Raw genomic sequence first — 16,568 nt, forward strand, 5'->3', positions numbered from 1 at the left:
TCTGACCGGAGCTAACCCAAAGTTAGCTAAGATTGACGTAAACTTGTCCAAAAACAACAAAACGCACTTCACGTACCGAATTCGCCAACTTCTCTCCTTCCCCCGGCTGTCCCTCGGTTAAAAACTTTTCTCTCTGCTTTCTCGGTGGAAGAATGTTGAAGTTACTCCGTTCGTTTCTTCCTTTCACATGGTACACGCAGTTCGGACACACGCATCCCCACGGCAGGTCATCAGCTCGCGGCGCGTCCGACAAGCGAACACACACACTGATGCTTGTGCTGCGAAGAACCAGCGCTGCCTTCACTGCCTGTCGGAAATACGGCACCTGGCGGGCAGACGCCAGAAAAAAAATGTCTAGAAAAATCGCATTCATTTCAACAACTCGATATTGTGTATCTTACACTCCCCCCTGCTACTTTACCATTTAAATAATTTAATAATACCAGCCTCGATATAGCTAGTATGGCGATAGGTTGCACAGTTTTGTTTATAATTGCCACGTCCCAACAACAAATAAAATACCTCAAAGAGAACACATGAGCATTAATATTTTCTTCTTTTTTTTAAGCTAACTTTTGAAATAAACAACAATACGCAGCAAACTATGAGAAGTTACTTGTGGCAAGAGTTCCTATTTTTTCCAGAGTGGCCTGAATGCAGCGGAGGAACGCCTGTTTTTGACAGGCCAAGAGTCAGAGGTGTTCCCACATCATAACAGCTGGACTGCATGGTTTGGTCACATCTTTCAGAGCGAGGCAAGATAGTTTTAAACCAACAGAATGCTGGAAGTTAAAAAAAAAAGAAAAGAAAAAAAGTGGGTTTTGTTTTTTTTTACTTGCACTGTTGGAATCTGCATGCAAACTCAATGACAGGCTTGTGAAAGACATAACAAATTGTAAACCTGCCAATTACATTTATGAGGGTCAGGTCAGGAGAATGGGGGGCTCACAAAGGATGGCTTCAGTGAATCAATTGGGTGGGTGCTAATTTATGTGGGGTGCTTTTTTCTTCTTTTTTTTTTTTGGCTTTGCACGACCCCCTCTCTCTGCCATCCTCATGGAAATAATCCTGAGATCCCATAGAAAGCTGAAGAAAGACATATGCTGGATGACTTTAGTCAAAGAGTCGACAGCTCTCATTGTCGTCGACACAGATGGACTGAACGTGCTTCGAGCAATCTGCAAAGCTGTCGTAAAGGCAAAAGATGTGCAGTGATTATATATGAAACTCTATGATTGCTGTATAATTGGATGTATAGAGTTCAAAGAGGCTATTCACATCAATAAACTGGCTGCACAGTGGCTTAATTAAAGTTGAGCATCTGACAGACTGGTGTTGCCATCTGCTGGTGATATTGATACATCTCTGGACCAGGCCTTACTCAGTATGCTGTATTGTTTAAAACAACGTAATACAAGCAGACAGTGTATATGGCCACTATGGGACTGTGGTTTATGCTTTAGGACAATTTAAACCTATTATTTGAAATGATAAGTCCTCTAAGTGTCACCCACCTCCCACTAGAGGTCCCTGATGCACAAGTTAAAGTTGTTGATGAAAGACAGAAGATTCAGCGCAGCCTTCTACAGTTCAAATAACTTCTTTAAAAGTTCATATCCTTGATTTTTTTAAACCATCTTTTGTAGGCAACACTGTGCAAGAACATTTAAACTGATGATGTCTCCTCTAGTTTACTTTCGGTGCCAGAATGAGGGTCACTGAATATCTGACAGACTGAAGAGATCAATACACAGCAGCTGTGTGTGAATGAAGTCATGCAGTAAAGTAGTAAGTAATGTAGTCACTTAAGGCGTTTAGTCTCCAGAAGAAGAAGAAAAAAAGAAACATCCATGTATTGTAAAACCAGCTCTCATTGCAATTTTTATGTAACTGAATGTAGCTACACCAGTTGTTCACATGTAGTGCAGGTGGTTGAAAAATGTCTTTATTGGAAATGCTAAGTATAACAACCACAACCTATTGTTGTATAACGTCAATGGGGAGCTTGGGTGATTGTTCACAGACTGTGGTGTGACACAAAATGTCACATCCACGGTGTGAAAGTAAGTCAGAATAGGAAGCTGACGTATCAGACCATAGCATAGCTAACCTCAAAAACCAGCTAAAAAAAAAACGTAGAGGTACTTTGCACATGGTGAAGCACGATATACGGCAACAAAACTCAGAAAATGTAACCACAGGGGACTACAAACACATCACAAATTGCAGAATGAAAGTCCACAATTGCACAAGAATGAAATGAAATCTAGCATTTCCAAACGTGTGAAGCAATAAAATGCAGTCATTGATGCAGCAGATACAGAGTGTATCACGTTGGTGTCAAGATAGCAAACCCAAGACCTTCCTCCCAAACATGCTCGAACACGACGGCCTCTTTCACAAGACATTAAACACTCAATGAACGTGAGGTAACATTTTTATTTAGTATGAACATCATGATACTGTTAAAGCTAAGAGAAACCTATATCAGGTCATATGTACAATTGTTTTGCTGAGTTTAAAATGTTGAATGTTCAACAGCAAGGGTGAGTAAGCATTTTTGTTGATATATGAATAATGCTTGTTCCAAAAACACATTTTCAAAAAACAAAAAACAACTAAATCAACCAACAAAATAACCTTCAAGTAAAATATTACTTTAAGTTCTATGATTATGTACAACATCGGGCCTGTATGTGGAATCCAGTGAAGTATGTAACAACAGTGTATAAAACAGATTAGAAACAGATCGAAAGAAGCTGGTGTGGCAGGACCTCAGGATGGCGAAGGATCACCAGGACAATTCATAAGTTTCCCAGAGTTTGGTTATGAGAAAAAAAAAAAGCTTTTCATTGACAACTATGAGATCACTTAAGCAGGAATGTGTAGACAAGTCGGTAACATCTATACATTTAAATGGAAAGATATTCTGTCACCACACTAATGGAAATCCTTCCCTTTTAACCTGAGCACAAACCGTTATCTAACGACTCATTTTAAGAGGCTACTGCATTAAAAACAACAAGTTAAAAATCTAATTAGATATCACATTTTATCAGTTGAAGGCGTTCTGCCTTCTTTGTACAACACCCTCAAAACACATCAATATACAGAGAAAATAAAAACAGGGTCTCCTGCAGCACTCAAACTTAGCCAACGGACACGTTTCCTCTCTCGTCAATCTGAGTTTGTTCGGTGTATGACACAGAGCCAACCATCAGCGCCACTTGCTACCGGGGTGGGGGGTCAGAGGTGAGGACTTGGGGGGTCAGATGGGCTTAGTGGTGCTGTTGTAGACCAGACGCTCTCTGTCTTCTATCGAGGTAACAGGGGCGTTGTTGACGGGCACGCGGTGGTGCTGTTGAGTCTTCTTTCCCTTCGTTAGGCAGTAAACCAGAATGCCCAGCAGGATGACGACACCCAAACCCAGGAGGGCCGCTGCCACGTAAGTGCCTGTTCAACAAATTAAAAATAAATATGACAAAAGTCAACTTGGTGGCTGCTCATCCGAAGACGACACAAGTGGACGAAGCAGATTGATGCAAGTCAGTGAAGTGGAAAAGTGTGCTGGAAGAGAGAAACGCTTTGAAGGCTTTGCTGAACAGAAAAAACACAACACTGGAAAAAAAGCTGATGGAGGAGATGTTGGGTTATTTGAAGCTGTATAGGTGTAGAGTGAAAACAATGAAGGGTAATATACCTATCTGGCTTTCAGACTCCCTGCGTTCAAACTCCTCCCTTCTTGCAAACACGTCCTTTTCTGGAAAAAAAAAAATACATTATATAATTAGAGAATTTTTACGGCACTCTTGGGGGCAGCAGAACCTGTGACGAAAACACTGACTTAAGGATTCCTATTTGTAGATCCAGCAGTCATGAAGTTTGGAGTCGTGCTCAATTCTGTTCTGGTCTCCAACTTCTGATGCAAATATCTGGCAGCTTAGCAGCTAAATGTTCACCAGCTAGTTGCTCATTTTCTCTGTCGGCTGTTTGACACTTGATCCACACAAATAATAATTACAGCAGCTTTAGGAATTTCATTTGTCACCTCGTTAGATCAACCACAAAAAAAAAACAACCATACATTTAAATTTTAAATAGTATTCAATAGTAGTTTAAAATCAGTTTCGAATGTTAACAGAGTAGCAGAACATAAAAAATTAATCGGTTCGATGTTCCTCTTGGGTCACTGCACCATACATGATAGTTAAATAGAAAACTAACCGAGCAGCCTGGAAACTTATACAGCAGCAAATGAGAATGACAGGCTGAACAAAACCAGTGCATTACAAAAAAAAATTAAAAATGTGTGGAAACAGTCTAGGATGTGGGATCTTCTGTGATTTAGTGCAACAATCTTAGTAATACAAATACTTTACCAGTACGTAATGCAAAAAAGGGGGCAACCGTTTGTTAAATGTCCACCACCCACCTGTTACTCCACGGCAAGTTTTCATACAGGACTCCTTGGATTCAAATCTGTTGTCATTTCCCTGGCAGCCACCGTAGTTGAAGCGCAAGCAGCTCTGCTGGACGGGGTTGTAGTACCACTTGGTGAAGCTGTCTCTGCAGTTTCCGGTGTCGGGAAGCTCCGTGCAGCGCACTGTGAATGACAACCGGTGAGGTGAGACTGTATACAGTAGAAACTGATAGCAAGAGTCTGTGTCCCATTTAAAACCAATTCTATGGTATCTTACAGAGGACGGGTTAGAAGGCAGAAATCAACAACAACAACAACAAAAAGACCTGAAGCTCAAATCACCTTTTTGTTCGTCCACCGGAATCTGCCGCAGGATCTCAAACTTGTTGTCCACTGAAACACACGGGACATCATTCAAATGAGCATGTCGTTTAAAGAAACATTTTTATCAGTGTGTTCTATTTTTATTTCCGTGAGCCTGTATGAAAATGGGGCCCCGTTTGCATAGTTGCTCACAGTCAACGCAGTTTTGTTCATCTGAGCCGTCGCTACATTGCGGGGTAGAATCGCACTCCAGTCCTGGATCCAGACAGCAGCCGTTAGCGCATTTGAACTGCTTCGGGTTACATGGGGTGCCACATTTTTCACCTGTGCCAAAAAAAACACAGAGGAAACAGTCATTAGTCTTGCACCACAATGATAATTTTACAACAGTGCATCCTGGTCGCTCACACTGATGAACTCACGGAGAGTTTTACAGTGTTTCAGCTCACTGATAAGCTGTCCGGCTGTAACTTTACTATTTTGGTTCACAGTTGGTCACTGGTTTACCATCGTGAATCATTTAGCATCTCGCTACATATCACGCTCAAAACTGTTTTGTTTCTTTCTTTTAAAAAACACAATCTGACCAAAGGAAACAGTTCATTTTTAGAGATGTTTTTTTTAAATGAGACACGTAGAATGAAGATGAGGGTAAAGTATCACAATTATAAGTCTAGATCTGGTGCTAAATTAAGGTGGTATGTCACAGATGTTGCATTGTCAGAAAGTTGAAAATGATTTCCCAGTTTCTGGCTCTGATAAATGACGTAATTGTGTTGATTATTTGAAGAAAATATACTTTTAAAATGTGGGGGCGGGTTTTCAGTATTACTTCAGGAGATAGCAAGAGTTTAGTGTCTTATCCATCCCAGACGTGCGTTCTGCAAAACTTACTAATTAAATGATCCTGAAGAAACGCTCTCTCATCTTGCCTGTACTACTGCGTATGTACAGCAAAATGACAATAAACTTGATTTTATAAGGTGGTGACAGATCTTGTTTATGGGGCTCTTGAGTGGCCATCCATCCATCATCTATACACCGCTTAATCCTCACTAGGGTTGCGGGGGGGACTGGAGTCTATCCCAGCCGACTTAGGGTGAAGACAGGGGACACCCTGGACAGGTCACCAGTCTATCACAGGGCTACACTTAGAGACAGACAACCAAGCACACTCACATTCACACCTACGGACAATTTAGAATCATCAATTAACCTCAACATGTTTTTGGACCTTGTGGGAGGAAGCCGGAGAACCTGGAGAGAACCCACGCTGCACGGGGAGAACATGCAAACTCCACGCAGAGAGATTCCGGTGCCCCCACCAGGACGCGAACCGGCAACCTTCTTGCTATGAGGCAACAGTGCTAACCAACTGCACCACTTTGCAGGAATCAGCCGTGAACCAGGTTTGAACTCAAGACAACGGAATCAGCCGTGACCCAGGTTCTCTTGAGTGGCCAAATTAATTATTTTATTATTTATAATTTCAGTTTAACTAGTGACCAGAAAATCTGGTTCCAAAGACAAGGAGAACCATGTTTCCTGTGACCAACAGTAGAAAAAGAGACCGACAGACATCAGCATTTACATATTTGGATTGGCTCATGTTGCCTCTACTCGTTACCTTAAAAAATAAATACCTTAAAATCCAAAAAAGGACAAGAATGTTCCTTTTGCCTTTAATCCTCAGAAGCCAGTATACATGCTGTTACATCATTTACTTTTCTACTCGTTCAAAAAAAAAAAAAAAGTACTACAATTATGACAGATATGACAAGATAAGTAAACTGTGTGAGAAGCTCAAATACATTCACCAGCAACGAGCAGAATGAATGAACATACCTTGAGGCGTAGGAATAGGCAAACCTCTCCCAGCTACAGCACCTTTCTCTGAAAGAAAAAAACAAATGAGATCATTGGTTAAAAACAATATATTTACAAGACAAACAGCAGCCACTTTGAGGTTTTCTCTGAATAAAAGGTGGTTGTTTTAACTGCTGACAGCATTAATGCCACGCTGAGCAGGATGTGGACATCTCTGACGGGAGGAAAATTCAGCGTTGCCATAAAACAGACACTGTAGAAAACATCAGTGGGATAAAAAGCATTTATCCACCATGATGGTCTCCTTTTTCTTTTAAAACATAAAATGGTAAAAACAAAACAAAACAGTGCACTGTAACTAAACAGCTGCATAATATAATTTAATGCCATGCTTTAATTTTGGTAGGTTACATCACTATAGAAAGACGTTTCTGGGTTTAAAAGTAACTGGACATAAACACGTAAAGTTTAACAGCCTATTCAAGATTTTGCAGAAAATTATTAGCGATGACCGAAACAGTGGAACCACAGACATCTGCTGCCTCTTTGGATCGTTGTGGCGATGCTTTCCCAGGTATTTCACTCAGGACAAATAAAAGTCTTGCTTGTTGTGGAGCCTCTTTGCTTTATTTAAGTTCTCAGCATGTGGACTGGAGCACAGTCAGACTGAGATCAGGTCACTGACTCGCCCAGTCAAGGATATTCCACCTCTTCAGCCAGAAAAGCTCTTTGGCAGCTTTGACTTTATGTTTTGGATGATTGTGTTGCTGTGAATTTCGATGCATTCCACTGTATACGTCTTGCATTCACCCCGATGCTTCTATCACTAGTGACATGCCAGTGAGCTAACTGAGGTGGCAGCAGTGATACAACAGAAGAGGTGGTACTTTGGCTCAAGAGCTGTTCTTCTCCTGTTCACTTTCCTCTTTAATAAAGGATTTTTGTTTCATCTGTTCACAGAACTCAACTGGTTTCTTCATGTATGTTGTTGTAAAGCGCAATCTTCCTTTATTGAGGTTTACCAGAGTTTTGAATGCTGTAGTGAAACCTTTTTTGTCAGGAAGTCCTGCACCATAGAGAGCATTTACAACTTGCTGTGCAGTCATCACATACCATAAAAATGATATTTATGCTCCTCAGTCTAACAAACCATTTGCCATTTTTTAGTTTTCATGTGTACACTTCCTGTTTTTTTGCAATCTGGTAGATTTCTGCTTTTTTTTTTTTTTTTAGCTTCATTCTTATCTCTTTCACTTGCGTGGTTCGCCTCAGACAGCTGCCTAACACACATTTAGCAACCAAGTGTACAACTGCTTTTGAACCTTTGCAACATGAGCACTACGGAATAAAGAGTTTGATCTTTCATGTTTTTTTCTATGCTGATGTAAAACTTCCTCAGTTGAAAGCTTAGATTTGGCACATTAACGTAGTATCAGTTATTCTAATTATTTTACTTTAAGTAAAAAGCCAGAAGAACAAAAAAAAAATGTGCAACTGCCCAAACACTTACGGTCCGGTCTGTGTATTTGTAACATAATCCAATTAATTAAAAGTTTCCTATACAAGGTGTGATGAAAAAGTTCTGGGACTGTTTAAATGCAGGAATCGCATCAGGATCATGTGTTGCAACGTGTGTGAACAGCAAATCAGTGTTTGATCTGTGTTCCAATTTCTTTCAATTTCTTTCAAACTGGAACAGAAAAGGAAACCACCAGCTGAAAAAGACGCGTCACGACAGACGTCAGGAAGACTGAAGCGACAGTCGAAGCATGTCAAGGTACAAACAGCTCCTATCTAAAAAAAAAAAAAACTCATTGTCTGACAAAAAAGAAAACTTATATCTCAAATCAGAGTAGACAAAATGAACCTAATCACGCTAGAAAAGAAAATGACGCATTGTCAGAATGAGCCTACATTCATGTTGCCAAACATCAGCGGTGACAAGAAGACGAGAGGTGAAGCTGTAGCTATGATCTCAGCCGTTTCCACAGGGAACGAGGCCAGTCTGAGACCAAACAAGGAGCATCAGGTCAGGAGCCCACCTGAACAACGCTTGTTGGTTGTGCACTGAGCTCTACTGTGTATGTGGAAGAACATTCGAATGATCTGAGCCGTGAGGCAATGACATATGGGTGCTCTAATGAGGTGAGGTTTATTGGTCTCACAGTTTTAGCACTGTTTAGGAGATTCAGCGCTCACTGCAAATGGTTCTCGACATATTTACCTCTAGGGAGTGTGACAAGCATGCTGGGAGTGCTGCATTGCTGCACAAGGTGACTATGTTGGTTGGGGACGGCAGCCAAATTTAAATCAGGTATGGTCTGTTTTTTTAATAACTCTGATCGTACCTTGAATACCATCACATATCCATACAAGCACAACATGTACAAAACACAGCAGTATAGAAAATTGAAGTATACAACCCCTGAGGACGAATACCTGAGCTATGGCAGGCGTTGGAGCACTCATCCTTGGAGAGATAGTTGTTGAGATTCTCCCTGCAGCCCCCGAACATGAACTCCTCGCACTTCTCCGAAGCAGCGTTGTAATGCCAGCGAGGGAAGGAACCTCGACACGGGCCGATCTTCTTCGGAGCCATACAGTGATCTGGTGGGAAACAGAGCGAAGGATTAGTTTCGATTCACGGCTAAATATGTTTGTTTTGCGAAGACTTCCTAAAAATCTTTTGCACCAGTACACACATTAAATATCCCCAGCAATATTGTCACAGTGTTAATAATTTAATTAATTTAAAAGAGAATCTGAGCCTTTGTAAGACACCTTTCTAATCCCCACTGATTCTACTTACATCCATCCTTAATTTATTTACTGCAATTTCTGTTTGAGACTAGGAAAGGGGAAATAAAGAACTTGACATCCAGTCTTACAGCCTTGTTCATTTCTTGCTGCTTTGAGGACTTGTTACCAGTGTCACTCTCTGATTATGTTGGAATGTTTTGCAGATTGAGCCATGATTTTTCTTGTGTTTTATTGGTTGCTTTGTCTTTTTCACTTTTGGGGTTTTGGGTTGTCACTGTACAAATATTCTGCATAAAATCTGTGTTCACTACTACTTTTTACTTTATGCTGCTGTGTAATGCACAAAGGAAATCTTTTCATTGTTAATTCTCTTGTTTGAAAATTCAATAAAAAGATTGTTGATTCGAAAAAAAAAAGAGAGAGAGAATCTAAAATGTGTGGAAGAGTCCAACCACACAGAAAGCTGTTCAACGATCCCTGTCTGCATTTTGCTGAAACAAATCACAACAACAAGAAGTCAGGTAAAGACCACTTTCTTTCTTTGTAACTTTAAAGTGGAAATTCACAGAGTTTACGCACCCTGACTCACGGTGCTTTCACTATTGTGGCAAGTCTAAAATGTACATGTATTGCAAAAGTAAGGGAGGGTCCACGACTGTCAGCAACAGTGATGGGACAAACAAAAAATAATATAACCTGAAGTCCCAGCATATGTAGAAATGCCTCAACCCTTGTTTTGAGAGGAGAGAAGCAGGCGATGTTGAGACTGGATCGGAGCCAGCATGGAGAAAAATCTCCCAGATGTCATTCAATAAATAGTGTTGAGGCATATGCTAAATAAATAAATACATTTTCTGAAGCAACTTAAACCCTTTTGCTCGATTTATCCAGAGATACAACTGTGTGTGTCCATGTTGCAACCATATCTGATTTTCCATGTTTTTTTTTTATATTTGTGAAATTTTATCTCAATATATCAAATATTTCCTGTGATTTTTAAAAACATATTATTGTCTTAATTGCCTGTTGAGCCACTTTCAGTACATTTTTATGTGTTATTGATTCGATAACATCCCTCCGCTCGCACACCGATGTCATGTATGATTATGTACGGGCTGAAAAAAACTAGGTTTGCTCACAAATTATGTCACTAAGGATTACTGATGATTAAAAACTAGTTATAAATAGGTTAATGTGCATCGGATGACCTGACTAAACATTTGAAATCCATAAACCAGTTTGACTAACCATTAATTGTGTCTGTCTGGTGTCTGGGACCAGTTTTGGGGAGATTTTTCTTTTGAAGTTCCTCCTAACTGTCTGCTTTTTGAGTCTCACGAACAGACATACGATTGAGAGAGAAAACCGAAGTGGCCGGTTTCAGCAGACACTGAGCTGCACGGCATCTGCATGTGGTTGATGATACACATTTTAGGTGTCGTATAATAACAGCTATTATTACATATGACAAAGAAGCTCAGATAAAAAAGGAAGTGTAAGCCACACTTTCGTCATGAAGCTCTCATGTTATTAGCAGTCATTGGCGGAGGAGTTGAGGTGACATTTCAGCCTTTCACTGACATGTACAAGAGTGGAGTCACTGCCACGACAATACACCGAAGCACATTCCTACCGCTGTTCAAGCTGTTAATAGGTAACCGAAACACTGAGTGGTTTAAAAGTCTTTTCTTGTCCCTACAGCCACAGCCAACAACACGCAAAAGGCACAACAGAGCAAAAACAAGCCACTTTTAAAAGGAGAAAAGACTTAAATCACTTGTAATGACTACAGACAGCAATGGTGACTGAAGTGTTTGTTAACCGACGGCGAAACCAGACTGACAGGTTTTGTTGAGTCGGGGGTGGAGAGATGGTATCAGGGGAGCAGGGAAGAAAGAAAAAAAACATAACACAGCAGCTGCTTTTCTGTTTCCTGAAATACCAAGAGAGCTTTCTGTGTTGTGTTTCACCGGAAGCAACCTGGATACTAGAACTGATCCCGAGGACGCCATTTAACCAGCGAGGGTCCTGTGTTTCCGTTTCTTTGCTATCATCAGTCCAAAATCTGACGCAATGTTATTATAAATACATCAGCTTTTATCTTTCTATCCTCATTCCGTTTCGTTCTTCCAGACCACAGGTATTAGTCGAGCATGCCGGGACAGGTTTGATCACAAGTAACTTGCTCATGCTGGCGACATATGCAAAGCAGAGCAACTGATAAACCCAGTTTCCTTGGAAGTCTATTATGTAAGAGATAAAACAAAAAAGAATTACAGTCACTCGCCGGCTACGATTTCCTCAGAGCGGATGTTTTTGAGCTTTAAGGGAGAAATGTAGAAAGTTCATGAGAAATCTAAGGACTGAAGGGCATCAATCTGTCTTATCCTGCCTGTGTTTCAACATAAAACACAAGACAGGTGACTCTGAATAAGCCAAATAAAATGTCAACACGTAAAGTTCCATAGAAACATGACTCACTACAACTGAAACCGTTTCTTCACCCAAATGACCCACTGAGTCTATTTACTCAGGGACATCAGCCAACTCTGATAATAATTTACCGTCTCCGAATTGGAGAGCGATATCAATACCACGAGATTCCTGAAAAGTGATAGATAACTGATGTTGTGCATAACTGAATATGTTCAGGCAGCTTCTCGCTCCGTCTAGATACTCACGCTCAGACTGCTCAGGAGTGAGGACCAGGACGGTGATGTGGGTGGAGTCTGACTGACCGATGGAGTCCGTGACAGTCAGCTTGAACTTGTACACCCCAGACGTCAGATTGGAAACAATGATCTGGTCGGGAAAGTTGGTCGACTGCGGGGCATGAAAGTAGATTTACAGTTAAAAAGTTGACAGAGTAACTGACATTATAGTGTTTTTCTCAAGTTCCTCAAAGAAGAATCTGTGACAGGATGGTAGTAAGATCAGGTGGTCACCCTAATGATAGCGTGAGGATACTCGGTGAGCATTTGCCAATTGTAGGATGCGATCTCCTTGTCGTCTTTGCTCTGGATGCCGTTCAGCGACACGCTGTCCTGTGGCTGGACCACCCGGTCTGGGCCTCCGTCGGCCACAGGTGGACGGTCAGAATCATCTGGAGGGACACCGAGAGAGATCAATATATTTACACAAACAAGCACTGCAATAACCTGTACATAGATTTTTTTTTTTAAAACAGAAAAATGCAGATGTAACACCTGCTGACATTAAGATAAGCTGAGGAGGAAACAGAAACCAGGCGCCATTATTAGTCCCTGACATGTGGGAACATGCAAAGCTGAAGGTTTCTTCTCTAAAAATCTGTGGCTTCACACATCCTCATTACACACTGTGCTCACCTACAATGTGGATGGAGAATTGGATTTTGGGGATATTTATTTGTATAGTTTTTAAAAGGGAATCTCTCAGGCACAAATGAAGAAAGTATGCCACAATGCAAACTGTGTCATATCTCATCTTTTGTAAGCATGACAAACCAACCATAGATACAGAACCCTTAATGAAAAACTGATGCGCAATTTGAAGTTCGGTTCCTACCTGGGGCAGCATCCACATTCAGGTAACTCTCATAGACGGAATCCAGGATGTTGCTGGTGTATCCTCTCTTCCTGACAAAGCGACAGGCGTATTTCTTTTTGTACAGACAGTCAAACAGAAAGCAGGACTTGACCGAGCCCTCCTCTTCTCCCTTCTCCATGAAGGCGACGTTGCACCTGGTGTCCTTGCAGCAGGCTTGTACGCAGTCCCGGTCTCGGTCCAGTTTCGGCGACGACAGAAACGTGGCTCCGTCTTTCACTGATTCGTCGGCATCGAGCACAAAATTGTCCCGACCTTTCTTGAATTTATTGAAACAGTTTTCACCGAAATCCTGAGCCGCCGCGGAGTTGAGAAAAACTACGAGGAGCAGGAGCGACTGTCCTTTAATGAATGCGTTCATTTTGGAGTCCCGTGAGGATTTGCACGCAGTTAAGTCAACTGGAACGACGGTGAAAGGAGTAGAAAGTGAAGATATAAATTACAGTTTAAATAAAAAAAAAACTATTTAAAGCGATCTTTAGGCCGCAAAGGAGCAAACAGAGACACTCGGTTCCTTCTCACCTCTCAGTGAAGTGGTGCGTAAAAGTCCCCCCTGGTTTCACTGACCTGCCTCCACAGAGCTCCCCCACACTGGTCTGATACTTCACAACTCTGGAACTCTCACAAGAGATTAACCTGTTTGATGTCGACAAACAGCTCTGCAATCGACGACATTACGCAGGTGACTCACCTGAGAGATCCAGGAAGTGAAATTCCACTCCTGATGCCACTCCCTGCGGCCGAGGCCCCAAACACAACACGGCCGGAGCTCAGAGAGAGAGAGAGAGAATGGAAAGCATCAGTCAGTAGGATACACTTTACATTTGTAGGTTATTTTAATTAGGCAGTTTCACCACAATGATTTATATTTCTTTGTAAGTTATTATTTTAGGATTTTGAACGATTGAGCTGGTCCTATAATTAATGAGTTCATTGTCAGATGCAGAACTTCATTATTTTTGCATGAACATCAGGGGAGGAGCCACCGGGTGGCAACGACACAATACAGTCTGGCCACCCCACAAAGTCAATATTAAAGCTTGTCAGAAGGCATTGTACTAATTAAACTAGATTCACATCCACTAGCTTTATTTTTGCAGAACCTAACCTCTCTCTAATGCCACTGTCTCCACACAGATGCATTTAACAGAATAAAACCATCCATTCAGCCACATGAAGAAATGTTAACACTGATTTTTTTTTTGCTGATTCACACATTTTGTATAAATGTCTTGAAAAGCGTGTAGATAGTGTAAAAATCCACCTGTTTTTAAATGTAAATCCATTATGTGTTTGTAAAAGAATAGCTCATTTGCAAAAACAGATAACTCCATTTTTGTAGATTTTCAGAAAACACTTTTTTTTTTTTGTTTGCTTGAGATGATATCAATCAAACTGAAGTTGAGTGGATTTGACTCAATAGAAATGACATGACAAAAGTAGAGATAACTTAAGTTTGATTGATGAGAAGTGGGTTTTCTAAATGTTTGTGAAGATGGAGTTATCTGTTTCTGCAAATGAACTCTTCAAATGTTTTTTTTTTGTGTATGATTAAGGTTCAGCTGTGGATTTTTTCTAACCTCTTGTACGAGCCCTGTTCAGACCTGCCCCTGCCCCGTGTCCACAGTCTTACTAGGTCAGAACCAGTCACGTTTCTGTGTCACTTTCAACATTGCACGAGTCTGACCTGCGACGTCACATTCACGGATAAGCACGCGCAAACAAAGGCATTAAAAAGTGTGTGAAGTAATTTAGGGAAGGCTTTTCTGAAAGACTGTGGGGATGATGCGTCCTCTTAAGAGCTCTGGGAACATGTGGCGGAAACTGCTGCAAGACTGACTCAGAACCGACAGACAAAAGAAAGAAACTAAAGGCAGGATGGACGCAGTGTGATGCCACATGAGGCTCTTATTTGTACCCTTCTTATGTAATTTATATTGTAGTTTTCTTACGAGTTTTTTCAACAGTTAAACAAACACAACACTCAAGCAGTTGAGGGTTATGTACTGTATATGAGTTCTCATGTATTTCTACATGGCAGTGTTGTCTGCATCAGCAAATGAGAAGAAAAATGACAATGTGGCCGACAGCAATTTACTGAAAAAACCCCAAAGCATTGCATCACTTGAGTAAGTGGTTTCAACCCCCTATTAACATTTTCTCCACCATTGATGTAAAGTTGTGAACAAAAGTTTACAGACGCTTCTAAAGACATGAGTTAATGGCAGGCTTGAGTTTCCAGTGACTCTTAGAAACTGGAATTTTCTGTGATGGAATTATTAAAACCCACACGTCTTTGTCACAAAAAACAGTGATGCTTTGTTGTTCTTTCATAGATTTGACCTCTTAAGACCCGAGCTCTTGTTTGATGTGCATTTTTTATTACTCTTTGATATTTGATCTGATGAAATAGCAAGAGAATAAAAAATATAAAGAAAATAAAAATATATTTAAAAATATCTAAACAATATAATATATATATATATATATATATATAAATAACAATAATAAAAAATACCAAAAAATTAACTACTGTGGTAATATAACTCAAAATGTGATGTCCACACATGGATGCCAGGTCTTAAGAGGTTAATATAGATGTTCTGGGAATATGACAGAATCTGCTGGGTCAAAAATATACATACAGCAATACTATTATTTGGTTAAATGTCCACTTGGTCATTTTCACCTCAACTCGGCACTTTTGGTTGCCACCCACAAGCTTCTGGCAAGTTTCCTGTTGTATTAGTAGACTTAAGAATTTCTTTGTAATAGGACAATGGTATGAAGTTGTTAGCTGTACCTTGACATGTTTCAGCGAGGTACAGCTAACAACTTCATACCATTGTCCTATTACAAAGAAATTTTTAAGTCTACTTGTACTTTGAGGACAAAATGAACATCTTTGCTACATTTTCTTGTTGTATGTTTGACTGCTCTTTCTCAACAGAATTTGCACAATTAAACTAAATTTGTTGTCTTGGCCCCAAGCACACATCAAAATTGGTAAGGAAACGGCTAAATCAGACTAGAATTAAGGTTTTAGACATGTTCTTGATGAGGTTTAAGTTAGGACTTCAGGCAGACCAGGTCTAAAAACCTAATTCTAGCCTGATTTAGCCATTTCTTTACCACTTTTGATTTGTGTTTGGGGTCATTGTCTTGTTGGAACATCAAACCAAAAGTTTTTTTTCTTGGATATTCTAATATGGGATAAAGATTTCTATATGTAATAAAAATGACATGTTTTAAAAATAATGGTAGGGATTTTTGTAGTCCAAAATGCTTTTTGTTGTAGGATGACAACATCAAAATACAATAATAAATGTAAAACTAACAGCATAGAGGTACATAACAAAGAACAAACTGAATCACTATTATTGAATTCATGTGTAAATGAAGTTATATATATATAAGTTGGAACAGTGCAGGCAGATATGACACTCGAATTACATTTCTTATATATGTTCATGTATTTTGACAGCTATGTGCTCTCACTTTTTCAGGTGTACACGCATTAGTCCAGAAGGTGGCAGTACGATCCCACCAACAGCTGAGCAGACGGTGAACAGTTTCTGTTTATTTCTTTAAGCATTGTGCTTTTTAGCTAATTCTTCCAAAAGTATAGCGTAACCATTAACATGTGTTGACC

The 16,568-nt window shown here is 40.3% G+C and overlaps 2 protein-coding genes across 5 annotated transcripts in view; both read right to left on the reverse strand.

The window, feature by feature from the left end:
- LOC103357032 (pleckstrin homology domain-containing family G member 3) overlaps nt 1-197 on the reverse strand; it is a 33,533-nt gene extending 33,336 nt beyond the window's left edge. For all 3 annotated transcript variants that reach the window (XM_008281411.1, XM_008281410.1, XM_008281409.1), the window contains exon 1: nt 77-197. The gene's annotated coding sequence lies outside the window, so the exon portion shown is untranslated. The remainder of the gene's footprint in view (nt 1-76) is intronic.
- A 2,222-nt stretch (nt 198-2,419) lies between these two features.
- Nucleotides 2,420-13,641, reverse strand: spint1a (serine peptidase inhibitor, Kunitz type 1 a). 2 transcript variants are annotated; one of them, XM_008281413.1, is made up of 11 exons: nt 13,439-13,641; nt 12,878-13,315; nt 12,277-12,434; nt 12,013-12,154; nt 9,011-9,178; nt 6,590-6,637; nt 4,937-5,068; nt 4,763-4,813; nt 4,433-4,603; nt 3,701-3,760; nt 2,420-3,453 (listed from the first exon to the last, which is right to left on the reverse strand). In XM_008281413.1, the coding sequence occupies exons 2-11, from the start codon at nt 13,275-13,277 to the stop codon at nt 3,269-3,271; spliced, it is 1,515 nt and encodes a 504-aa protein (XP_008279635.1). In that variant the 5' UTR covers nt 13,278-13,315; nt 13,439-13,641; the 3' UTR covers nt 2,420-3,268. The 2 variants fall into 2 exon arrangements, with proteins under 2 accessions (XP_008279635.1, XP_008279634.1); XM_008281412.1 differs by having other exon boundaries at nt 12,878-13,641.
- Nucleotides 13,642-16,568: the final 2,927 nt, after the last annotated feature.

This window comes from Stegastes partitus, unplaced genomic scaffold (assembly GCF_000690725.1).
Source record: "Stegastes partitus isolate 25-593 unplaced genomic scaffold, Stegastes_partitus-1.0.2 Scaffold233, whole genome shotgun sequence".
NCBI classification, from domain to species: Eukaryota; Metazoa; Chordata; class Actinopteri; family Pomacentridae; genus Stegastes; species Stegastes partitus.

Coding starts and splice junctions, on each gene's coding strand:
- spint1a (XM_008281413.1), bottom strand. CDS start 13,277: ATGAACGCATTCATTAAAGGACAGTCGCTCCTGCTCCTCGTAGTTTTT. Junction 9,179..12,012: donor CACTCCTGAGCAGTCTGAGC/GTGAGTATCTAG, acceptor GTTTCCCACCAG/ATCACTGTATGGCTCCGAAG. Junction 3,454..3,700: donor GGAGTCTGAAAGCCAGATAG/GTATATTACCCT, acceptor TTTGTTGAACAG/GCACTTACGTGGCAGCGGCC.